The sequence below is a fragment of the Gouania willdenowi genome, chromosome 3 (genome assembly GCF_900634775.1).
Source record: "Gouania willdenowi chromosome 3, fGouWil2.1, whole genome shotgun sequence".
In the NCBI taxonomy this organism is placed as follows: Eukaryota; Metazoa; Chordata; class Actinopteri; order Blenniiformes; family Gobiesocidae; genus Gouania; species Gouania willdenowi.
The window spans coordinates 28,698,834-28,711,035 of NC_041046.1; the positions used below are offsets into that span (position 1 = coordinate 28,698,834).

Sequence of the window (12,202 nt, forward strand, 5' to 3'; positions counted from 1 at the left end):
CGGTGAACGCCCCGCCCCCAAGCTCTGTATCCTGTTTATAAAGCAGCATGAGCTCGGCTATGGAGTGGGTGGGAGGAGGGCGGGCTGTCCTTTGGCCCTACGTCACCGTGCGGGGAGGAGGAAGTCAGTGTCCCGTCTATAGACACGCCCACTCATGAATAAGTGGGACGCAAATCAGCCTGTTTGAGTAGAATTGCTCAGAAAGTAACTTTTCAGAGGCTAAAACTCTAGAAAACCGGCGAGTTTGGGAAAATAAACCTCAAATAATATGTTTATGAAAAATAATATGATATGGGACCTTTAACACATTTGTCGCTATACATAAGGAATTCACCCATGTTATTTGTGAACTATCTATCCCTACAGTATTAATACTCATTATGAAAAACACTATTTAATAATACACAGCGGTGCTTTCATGACCCAGTGGGAATTTATATAACTATCACACAAACAGGTTGATATGAGGCTGTATATTTGTGCTGTCATATAATGATTAGCCATAAAAAAAAATTTTATAGCTGTAATCGTTAAAGTAGCTTCTTTTTTACTGTTTAAAATAAATCGTTCTCTTGTGACAATAATGTTGGAATTAAAGCTGAACATTATTGAAGGTGTAACAATAACAACCCATCACTGTGAAACAGATGCAGACCTAGTTATAGCAGATAATTATTACATCTGGCTTGATTAACCATATTAAGCTTTACCTGTATAAGACCACGGCTCCATCATCACAGATGTAGAGGGGCCACACATTGAGGGTGGACACCTTGGGGTTCCAGTCCAAGTCCTGATGGATCTCCAGCACAGAAATGTCACAGGGAAACGTTCCTCTGCCCTGCAGGAAGTAGACAGGAAGCTCACAGGCAAACAAACATGACTGAAAAGTAACAAAAGCAAATAAAAATACAAACCTTTGCAAAGTCCAGGTTGTCCAGAGGAATACCACTGATTTCACTGAGCTTTAGGGACACAGGAGAAACAATGTAAGTTAGTTAGAACAATGTCCAATAACAAACAAAGGAATACACAGCATTGTGAAAGACAATCTTTAACAGTATATCGTGCTGAAATACTAAAAATAACCAAGCTTAACTGACAATCCAAATTCACAGAGAATGTTCATATTAAAGAAAAAGAACACATAATAAAACTGACTCTAAAGAATAAAAGCAAAGCAATGAACAAGCAATGTATTCTTTTAAAGTAAAAAGGAATTGGCTTTTACAGTAGTCCAGCTAATCTTTTGATTATTTTAAAATTTTCGAAAAAAAAAAAAAAAGAAAAAAGAAAAAAAAGAAAAACCTAACTAAAAACTGAAGGGAATTAAAATGTGTAGGTTTTTTCCCTGAGCACTGATATAGACATTGATTAATTAGAAATAAATTAGTGTTCTAGAAAGGCACATTTAACCCTAACTAAAAGAGAGGATTAAAAACATAATAGTGTAAGAAAAGCCAGCAGAGGCACAGATACACAGCATTTTCTTAGTTTTTAAATATGAAAGACGTACTTTCTCTTTCAGCTCTTCAACACCGCTGCTTTCCAGAATCACTTCCTGGAAAGGTCCGAGCTTCATTGTTGCTGGGTTCCATCTCCGAGTCAGCACAGCCAGCTGTGACATGGACTTCATCTTCTCGGGTTCTAAAAAGCAAACAATGTTATTTCAACCCACTATATTTTATCCAAAAGACCAGCAGGTAACCAGAACTGAAAATGTTTAGTTTTTTATTGTTTTTTACACGTGTCCCACATTTTTTACACGTCTTTATTATGTAACAATTTCAATAAAAAAAAAAACTTGGAACAGTTTTGCAATTGGAAACTTAAAAAACTTTAAGCAACAAAGTTAAAGACAAAGTTACTAAATTTCTTTTTTTCTTTCCATTCTTGTGAACTACAAACATAATGCTGAAGTTCTTAAAATGCTTCAGGAAAAAACAAAGTGTATATTACCATCAAGGACTTCAAGGAAGACTTCCCAATTGGAGGAAATGCTGATGTCTTCCTCATAGACGTGATAATCTAGAAACACAGTGCCGGGATTCTTCCAAGTTTTCTTCCTGAGACGAACCCTAATCAAACAAACATGTTTACATGTCCACTGCACATATAGATACGCAATGTCATCCAAGTTGTTCTGTTCATCTCACCGGTCAATGCTGAGGTCAAGTTTGGTCTGTTCTTTTAACTGAGGAAGCAGCTCCTCTTTGGACTGTCTGACAGTCATGCCTTTGGCAAACACCGTGTCCACAAGGAACTTGCAAGGCTGGAAAAAAAACAACACGTGACGGGATCTATTAAGTGTATCGACCATCATAGTTGTGTAAATCCACAATGAATCCACTGTGATGATGGCAAGATTTTCTTTTTTTTTTTTTACCTCTGGTTCATTCACAAGTAGCTGATACACTTTGACTCTGTATTCTCCCTTTTTCAGAGCCCTTCCAAGTCGAATGGTTATCTGATAAAAATAACGTCAACGTTTGTGTTGGGAAATACAATGATTTAAGAGTCCACACACAAACACAACATCAGAAACATGGTGCTTTAAATAGCTGCTAACCTTGTTATCATCTGAGAAAGAAGACAGTGTTTCGTTTAGCCGTACGCTCTCAAACTCCTGGTTGTTGGCGTAGACACGGAAAACCTTGAATTGAGTGGAGGCGACTCCTACGTAGGGCTCCAGGTTCTGCTTAAATGCTGCTAATGTTATTCTCTTGTCCACATGAATCACTAAACCTTTAAATACAAGAAAAACATGTTGTCAAATTGTTGTAAGTAATAAAATACTTAACATTGCTCAATGTTTTTATCAATGTTTTTTTTCTCTTCTGGCAAATTATGCAGCGCAAGAAAAGTTTAATTTGTAAACATTTTAAAAAATATTTAAAGCGTAACTAAACCCCTGCTTTCTCCTGACCTGCTACTAGGAGGTAAATTTTTAAAAAAATGCCTCGATTAGGGGCGGGGCTCCTGGAGACACGCCCAGTCTACACTATAAAATCTCCAATGTTCTATACAATGTTAACTTGCTACTCATTACTTAATATACAATACCTCGTTATTCACTCTTAACTCAATCCAACCTACTCACCATAGATTAAAAGGGGTGGGGCTAACAGTGCTTGTTTGTGACTCAAGATGGTCTCAAAATGTCACATGACCTTGTTTTCAGCCAATAGCAAAAATTTGTTGTAATAGCCGCGTTTCAACCCACAGAGGGCAGTCACTTTGACATTTTACATCTAAATACGCCAAATTGAAATACTTTGACTGAAATGTTGAGAGTTGGACCAGGATCAATCAACACCACTACTTCATACACAAATACATGGTTTTGGGGTTTAATTACTCTTTAAGTAACAAATTAAAGCAGAACTAAGTAACTTTTTCACCTTAATAAATCTTTCTCGTAGTTCCTGTGAGGGTAATACAAGTGTTTATGGGTGGAGGGGAGTGTTTACGACAGTGACATAACCAAAAGGGACCCTAAGGGGGAGCGCTAAATGCAAGTTACTTAGTTCTGCTTTAAAAGGATTTTTTTTTAAAGTTCAAAGGTTTTACATTTTTGCGTGTCCAATGAGACGTCATCCTGAGAGCAAGGCTCTGCTCTGAAGTAGAGGTACTGAGCTTCTGCTTTGCTTTTTCCATTGTCGTCGTACTCGCTGTCGGTTCCTGAATCCTCCTCGGCGGTGTCCCACGTCTCTTTTTTGCCCTCGTGAGCTTTGGAGCGTCTGCTACTGGTGATGCTGTGAGAGTCCAGGCCGTTGGCCAGCTGGATGGGACCGCTGTCTGCGTTACACAGTGTGTCGCTACTGTGGCTGGAGCTAAGGATGTCGCTGTCCACCGAGCTGGTGCTGCGGTCATTGTTCACCTCAGAGTCCGAGCGCTCCTCACAGGTAAAGTGGTTGTCGGGGTCAGAGGAGTTCCCGGCCCCGCTCCCTGCCGGAGTCCTGATTCGGTTCTCCAGCTCTCTGCTGTCTGCAGCCACATGCAGTGAAGAGTTTGAATCCACATCGTGGTTTGGTGATTCGATATGTTCAAAGTCACTGGTGTCGGAGCTTTTCTGGCTGTCGCTGGTGCTGGAGCTCTGCTGCTGCTGTAGCGACAGACTCTTTAATTTCTCTGTGCTCTTCTCAAGAATTGCCTCCACACACTTCCTGTCTCCTTCCTGTCCGTCTGAGTCACCTCCTACTTTTTGGCAAAGAGTCCTGTTGGTACCAGGAGACTGTTCAGGCAACAAAACCAACAGTCGGATTGTGTTCCCATGACGATCCAAAAGTTTCCACAAGAGCGAATCAGCAAAAGCAACCTCATGATCTGTTAACTCTGAGCTCTCCACAAACACCTGAAAGTAAAAGAACATTTAAAAAAAGGTAAAATCATACAATAAAGGAAGCCAAAATGACAAAAGAATCATACTAAACCTTGTTACTCCTAAAGAAGCCTTCAGCTTTTAGGGTCTTGTTGGGAACATAGAGGAGTCTCAGGTCATTGTAGCATCGCTCCAGCACAACTCGCATCGTTTCTGCACACAGCCCGGTCGCCTGGGAGGTAACGGGGATGCAACCATGGATCACACAAAGGCTTATTGACATCTTTACGCATTCAATTCATGAAAAAAGTTTGATCAAGAGAATGTAAGAAGTGATTAACCTGTGCGATGAGCTGTTTAAACTCTGTGATCGTCTGATTTAAGTAGGCCCGAACACTGATAGGAGAGGCTATCGTCTCAGTCTTCAGGTCAACAACATGGACTTTTACCATCACCTCTATAAAAAAAATGAATAAAATACACTCACAAATGACCTGTACCCACAAAATCAATTATGCTTTTCCTTCTCAGGCACAAGACAAAGACAACAACAACAACAACAACAACACAGAAGGTAATTTCCACAAAAAATAAATGACGAACCTCCAGGTTTGTAAGGCTGAAACACTTGTTCTGGCCTGCGAGTCTCAAGCAGCAAATCAAACATGTACGAGGACTTGACTCCTCCCAGCAGGAGGCCCATTGGTGTGTCCTCCTCTCCTTCGTAGGAACGCTCCAGGTACTCGTGGAACTCGTCGTACTTCACCAAGCGGCAACAGTCCAGAGAAACGACTCCCTCCATCTCCATCAGCTGAGTGAAATAACATTTCAGGCTTAAAAAAAACTCAATCAAACTTTGTGTTTCTCCTTTACAATCACCCTTTTAGTTAACATCACTGTTCTGTAAACACAAACATTTGAAGTGCAATCAAAAATGCAATTAAAAAAACAAATAGATCATGACATAGGCAGTGATGACAAACCTTGTAGGCCATCTCTGTTGCTTCTCTTAGAGTTTTGTCCTTGTGAACTTCCAATTTGCTTTCCATCATCATCTTCACAGGATGCACGCAAAAAAGCTTAATCTGAAAACAAGGAACAAAAGAATAAAGCCATTTAACAACTTTTGCAACAGCAAAAACAACAATTACTGTAACATTTAACCAAATAAATGTTTTAGTTGCCTTGCACGTGTTGCGTTCAATTTCCCTCTGTCGTTTCTCTTGCTCCTCGGACTGTTTCTCCTTTAGAACCAAAGTCTTGATGTGCTCTGGGAGGTCATCCACTGCCAGATATTCTGCAATAAGAACCCACATTTAGGTACAATATGAAAGGAGGATTCTTTTTAGTAGTGACTGTTGACCCTTAAGAATTAAGGTTCAAGGTTTTTTATTGTCATTTTCATGTTTCCATAAAAAATTAAATTAAATTTGTTTATCAGGGCCAGCAGCGTACAACAAAATAAATATGAACAGAACATAAACATTAATGATAAAAAAAGATATAAAAGGTTTGGTGGTGTTTATAACATTTAGGATTTAAATATATTTCACACTGAACTCATCCAACTTTACATTTAGATATTATTTAATTATGGTTCATTGTACAACAACTGTAAAACTAAAAGGTATTGCTTTAAATGGCTAATTAACTTACTTGCATTTCTTGAGGGATCTTTCAATCTATAAATCAGCATATATGCATTTGTAGAACTGTTGAGGACAAAGAAGGTGGTTATATTGTTAACAGGATGTTCCTTAAACAGTGATCACATCTTGGGGGAAAAAACAACTGACCTTGCAAAGGCACTGGAGTAGTAGCCTCTGCTCCCTGAGGATCCCCCATAGGTTTTTCTGATATCATCCTGGGTGATCTGTTCAAAAGAATTGTGTAAAACTGATTGTAACAGTGGTAAAAGCCATAGTAAAAGAACTTACAAGCTGTTGCATTGCATTTTGAAATATTTTGAACATATTTAAATCACTGGAGGCTCACCTTGCTCACATGCTGATCATTGAAACTGCACCACTGGCCATCACTGAAGGATTTGATGCAGGCATAGTAGTGGCCACCAGCAGCACTTCCCGAATGGACCATGACAGAGAACAACTCAAAGGTCAGCAGATTCTGAAAGTAGAAATAGAGGTACACAGTTTAGACACCATCTAAAGAATTGCTAGTTAATATATATTCTGTTTAAATATCCTGCAGCATAGGGGTTAATGAATGACAAACATAAAGGATGTCTTAAAAAAAAAAAAAAAGACGCTATATTTAACAACAGGGAAATACAATATCATTCTTCAGGTTTAACTTAATGAAGAATTATATCACTACAGAAAAGGCCCACACAAAGAATAAGTCCAGTAGGAAACCAACATAAAAACTAGGACTTGGACTTTAACGCATTAATTGTGATTAATTAATTACAGAAAAATAGCGCACACAGAAAAAACGAAAAACTGGATGGACGGTTAATTGATGGACTGTTGCCCTGTCCAGGGTGTATCCCCGCCTAGCGCCAGTGTGAGCCAGAAATAGACAACGGCGGACCCCGCGACCCTGAAAACAGGACAAAGCGGGTTTGAAAATGGATGGACGGATGGATGGATGGATGGATGGATGGATGGATGGATGGATGGATGGATGACGGATGGATGGATGTTTTGCAATGTTCAGTTTCTACTTCTCTGGAATGTTCTGTCCTCAGTGCTTTTTTTTTTAAAGACAAAAACATATTTTCGTTTTAGAAAGTTTACAAAAACCCAGAAGTGTATGAATATAGCTTACTTAAATTTAGGTTTGTGCTTTGTGAATAACACAATCATAATATTCTTTATTCATATTGCACATTATGTTAGTACTCAGTGATGAAATTATTAAACACCATTTTGTTGTTATTCTATTGTTTTCATTGATTCAGTCATATACCAAAATCAATTTAAATTGGAAAAGCGTTACATCTCAAGTCAAATATTGTTACACGATTAATTTAGGTTAATCAAAATAAATTATTTATGAAGTTTCTAATTAGATTACTTTTTTAAATCTAGTCCCACCACTGATAAAAACCTATACATTCTTGAAAAATCTGAACATTTTTTCTCCTCCCATATTTCTATTTCTGTGGAATTGTATAAATATTTATCCTCAAATATCTGAAAAACTTGCAGCCCAAGGTAGCTTAGACCTAAAACCAAACACATCTGACAGTGTAAAGCAGTTTTTCTGTTGCGCCCTTTTTGAAATGATGAAATGTGCAATCACTTCCTGAGGAAAAGTAACAAAGTTCTTTGAGTGTAAAGAAAAAAAATAGTGAAAAGTTTGGACTACTATAGTGGAATATCATGGCAGTACATCTAAAAATGTTGCTTCTTTGCCTTTTTGTGGCTTTGACACTTGTCATTTTAGCTAGTAAGTGTGAAAGCAACCAATAGAAATGTTATCAGTTGTTACCTTTGGCTTCAACACCCTCTCTGTGCTGCTGGTGCTGTCTAAGCAGATCCCCTCATCCACACAGTCATCAGTGGAAAAGTCATTGCTCATCTGGTCACTGTGACAACTTCCTTCGTTCTCTGCTCCACTGTCAGTGCAACTTTCTGTCTGAGGTGACTTCTAGCAAGAAGAAAAAAAGGTTAAAGTTTGAAAGACTGCTGCATTCAACAAATATTTACTTATCAAAGGACGAGCTAAGGTTTGAAAATATACAAAAATAATACAATTCGTAAAAAAAAAAAAAAAACTACCTTAAATGTGATAAAAGACACACCTTTAAGAAACATTGTAACCATATCCATATTGTACATTCCCTGGCAAAAATTATGGAATCACCAGTTTTGGAGGATGTTCATTCAGTCGTTTCATGTTTTTTAGAAAAATAATAGATCACAGACATTGCCACAAAACTGATGTTACTTAAAATGTCAACTTTCTGGCTTTAAGAAACACTAATAGAAATCAAGAAAATAAATTGTGGTAGTCACTAACAATTGTTTTCTTAGATCAAGCAGAGGGAAAAAATTAAGGAATCACTCAATTTTGAGGAAAAAAATTATGAAATCATGAAAAAAAAACAAAAAAAAAACCCACTAGTACTTTGTTGCACCACCACTTGCAGTCTCTGAGGAATGGACTTAATGAGCGACAAACAGAACTATTCATCAATTCGACTCCAACTTTCTCTGATTGATCGAGCCTTATGTCATGGACCATTTCCTTCAAATTCCACCAAAGATTTTCAATTGAGATCCGGACTATTTGCAGGCCATGACATTGTACCTATGTGTCCGTCTTCAAAGGAACGTTTTCAATTTTTGCTCTATGGCAAGATGCATTATCATCTTGATAAATGATGTCATCATCCCCAAACATCCTTTCAATTAAGGGAATAAAAAGTGTCCAAAATGTCAACATAAACTTGTGATTTATTAAAGATGTAATGAGTGCCTTAACCTGACATGTAGCCCCATATCATCAATGACTGTGGAAACGTACATGTTTTCTTCAGACAGTCATCTTCATAAATCTCATTGGAACGGCACCAAACAAAAGTTCCAGCATCATCACTTTGCCCAATGCAGATTCCCGATTCATCACTGAATATGACTTTCATCCAGTCATTCACGGTCCACGACTGCTTTTCCTTCGCCCACTGTAACCTTGTTTTCTTCTGTTTAGGTGTTAATGATGGCTTTTGTTTTGTGACTCCCATTCCCTTTAGGCGGTTTTTCTTACAGTTCGGTCACAGACATTGACTCCAGCTCCGCCCATTTGTTCCTCATTTGTTTTGCTGTGCATTTTCTTTTTTCCAAGACATGTCAATCTGCTTGTGCAACAGCTCTCCAAGGTGTGAGCACTCCTTTTTAACTGCAGACTAATGAGCACATTTAATCTGATGCAGGTGTTAGTTTTAGAAATGGAAACCTACAGGTTGATTCCATAAGTTTTTCCTCAGAACTGAGTGATTCCATATTTTTTTCCCTCTGCTTGATCTAAGAAAGCAATTGTTATTGACAACCACAATTTTTTTTCTTTCTTTTAGTGTTTCTTAAAGCCAGAACGTTGCCATTTTGAATGACTTTAATTTTGTGGCATGTCTGTGATGTACTTATTTTCTACAAAATGAAACAACTGAATGATCATCACCCAAGATTTTTGCCAGGGATTGTATACTTTACAGCAAGAGGCATTTTTTCCAAGTTAATGAATGCCTTCTAATGGTGCACAGATAACTCTACATTTAAACAATGTTGTAAAGAAATACTGTTCTGAAAATGTAAAATATGTGTGTGAGCAGGTGAGTCAGGTCAGGCTCTTGATTTAAAACGGACTCTAAATGACATGTGTGGGAGCCCGCTGTGAGGGATTGGTCAAGTGAAAGGACTAAAGCCTGTCACAGTGTTTGCCTCACTGTCTTGTGTATTATGGAGTAAGCCTATTATGTATACACATTTATAATTGGTTAGGGTTAATAATGGTAAGCAGGGGCTGTCAGTGCATCTCTGTGTCACTGTTTCTTTGCTGTGTGCTGCTGTAACTCAACTCTCCATTGAAGTCAACCCACTAAAAATAAAGAAGTGCAACTGAATGAGAGTAGCAGCTGCTCTGTTTTAGGAAACCTGTGGCTTTATTCCATATCTTTATTTATGATAATACAGTTTGAGCCCAACATCCAAGACTAAGACTGTGTGATCAGAAATGCTGAACATTTTGAAGAAAAGTTCTAAATCAGCAAAAATGGTTTAACTAGAGATACATTGCATTTTTTTCGAACACGAAATTGTGTTATTAGGTAAAGTGCACACCATTAGTTTATGTTGAATAATTTTACCGGGGCGGGAGAATTACTACTCATTGTAGTATTTTTGTTTCAAGTATTGTGAACATTACAAATGTTGTTCATATAAAGTAATTTAGGAAATGGTACCATGCACAGCATTGACTTTCAAAAGGATCCCAACTCAAAAAACTACTAACTTCATTCCCAAAAAGTGACACTACAACAGTTGATCCTCACCTCATCTTCCACATCAATGAACGGACTCATATCAAGCTCCTCTGGGAAGGTCATGCGGTCATTCAGTTTGATGCGATGCATAGTAGTGTAGTCAAAATCAAACCTTTTCAACTGCAGTGTCAGCAGGTAAGGAAAGTGCAGGAATCTTAGACCCTATGGAAAGCCCCAGCACATTAGGTTAATGGCAGAGAAGTGTATTTCCTCAACTTAACATGCTGTGTTTTCAGTGTCCTCACCTTGCGAGCATCACATTTCTTTTTGCATCGTTCACAGAAGTATTGATTGGGCCCATCCAGAGTTTCAGGCTGGACAAAAGCCTGCAGTGCCTCTTCCTATAGCAATTAAGGCCAGGTTTTGATTTTGATTTATGAGAGAATGTATGCAAAGAAAGCGCAAAAATCATTAAATCTGCTGCCAAATCTTAATTAAGCATTAACATAATATTAAATGTTTGAAAAGAGTAAAAGAAAAAAAAAAAAAGAAAACAAACCACGCTGCCATAGGCTTGGCTTGCTCCAAACGGCCTGATCACAAGTGGGATGTCCAGGTAAGTGTCAATCCTCCAGCTCTCATAACCACACTCTAAACAACGGACATAATCCTTCAGCTTCCCCTGGTACAGTTGGTTTATCAGGTCAGCCTGAGGACAAAAGAAAACAATAAGTAGGACCATTCAACCACAGGTCACTTAATCTCTTAACTATGGATCACTCAGCCTTTACTGTTGCATGAGACCAGCATCCATTTAAAACTATCACGTCATCTTTTAGATTTTTTCGTTCAAAACACTCATGTCTGGCTTTTTCTGTATGATTGCAATGTTACGCCAACTCATGATGCACTTTATAAAAATAAGCTCTCTTTCTCTCAGCTGTCAATACGGTGTTAACCCAATAGACTCCACATTCATTTCTATATCAATGCTTTAAATGTGGTTTGAGATAAAGAATACCTTTTAGACGTTTTTTTTTTTTTTTAAATCAATACTCATTTACAAAACTTTCTGTAAACTTAAACTGTTAAAAGAGATTTGCACAGTTGAGTTGTGATGAATGACTTATATAAACACTAGGGGTGGGACGATACACTTGAGATACGATAGACGATAATGGGGGCGCAATACCACCATTTTTTTTGGAAAGAAAAAGGAAATATGGATTTTTTTTCATTTATTTATAACCCTCTTGCCATACCAGTCATACTCTCGACGATACATCTTGTGGAGTTTTAATATTACAATATCTAGTGGCATGATATACCGTCCCACCTGTAATAAAAACACAACCAGATAAAAGACATTAATGGCTTACAATACTTGGAAATGATGTACTGCAGATTCAACTCTAAGGATAAGAAAATGTTAACCCTGGACGTACTGACCCCATTACACTTATAGCACAGTGAGTCTTTTGTTTCCGTTAGCATTGAGATCTCACTGCTGAGTTTTTGTTGTTATACGCCTGAAAACACTATCTTATTTTCTCTCACCTGCTCGGTTTGCTTCCACTTCTGCTCCAGGGCATCAAACATGACTCTGCATAGCTCCTGGATATCATGCTGCTGCCAAGCTGAGAACAAACACACCACACACATTTATATTGAGGGTACAGTTATGGTAGGCACATGGTCCTCATTTCATCAACACAGAAAAGACATGTGATGTTTGGTCATGGGGGGGAGAGTAAGTAAGGATGTTTACCCTCACTGCTGTCCCAGCCAAAGCTTCGCGTCACATCGGTGGTCTCAATGGCTCGTTTCTTACTTGTTTGCAGCAGAACAAACAGCCTCTGGAGCTGGTAGGGAATACTGGTGACCGGATCCTCCTCAGACTCCTCAAACTCCCAACTGAAGTCATATAGTTTTAA

General features: G+C 38.3%; 1 protein-coding gene across 3 annotated transcripts in view; it reads right to left on the reverse strand.

The window, feature by feature from the left end:
- Positions 1-12,202, reverse strand: part of usp47 (ubiquitin specific peptidase 47) — a 30,448-nt gene that overhangs the window by 2,917 nt on the left and 15,329 nt on the right. For 2 of the 3 annotated variants that reach the window (XM_028477147.1, XM_028477166.1), the window contains 22 exons: positions 12,037-12,182; positions 11,826-11,905; positions 10,828-10,977; positions 10,574-10,669; positions 10,338-10,490; positions 7,778-7,936; positions 6,317-6,448; positions 6,118-6,194; positions 5,978-6,033; positions 5,506-5,618; positions 5,305-5,406; positions 4,925-5,132; positions 4,663-4,778; positions 4,434-4,553; positions 3,571-4,354; positions 2,570-2,745; positions 2,387-2,467; positions 2,157-2,272; positions 1,960-2,078; positions 1,517-1,647; positions 918-965; positions 711-841 (listed from right to left, as the gene is read on the reverse strand). In XM_028477147.1, coding sequence (XP_028332948.1) covers positions 711-841; positions 918-965; positions 1,517-1,647; positions 1,960-2,078; positions 2,157-2,272; positions 2,387-2,467; positions 2,570-2,745; positions 3,571-4,354; positions 4,434-4,553; positions 4,663-4,778; positions 4,925-5,132; positions 5,305-5,406; positions 5,506-5,618; positions 5,978-6,033; positions 6,118-6,194; positions 6,317-6,448; positions 7,778-7,936; positions 10,338-10,490; positions 10,574-10,669; positions 10,828-10,977; positions 11,826-11,905; positions 12,037-12,182 — 3,294 coding nt within the window. The remainder of the gene's footprint in view (positions 1-710; positions 842-917; positions 966-1,516; positions 1,648-1,959; positions 2,079-2,156; positions 2,273-2,386; positions 2,468-2,569; positions 2,746-3,570; positions 4,355-4,433; positions 4,554-4,662; positions 4,779-4,924; positions 5,133-5,304; positions 5,407-5,505; positions 5,619-5,977; positions 6,034-6,117; positions 6,195-6,316; positions 6,449-7,777; positions 7,937-10,337; positions 10,491-10,573; positions 10,670-10,827; positions 10,978-11,825; positions 11,906-12,036; positions 12,183-12,202) is intronic. The other variant, XM_028477156.1, reaches the window with a different exon arrangement.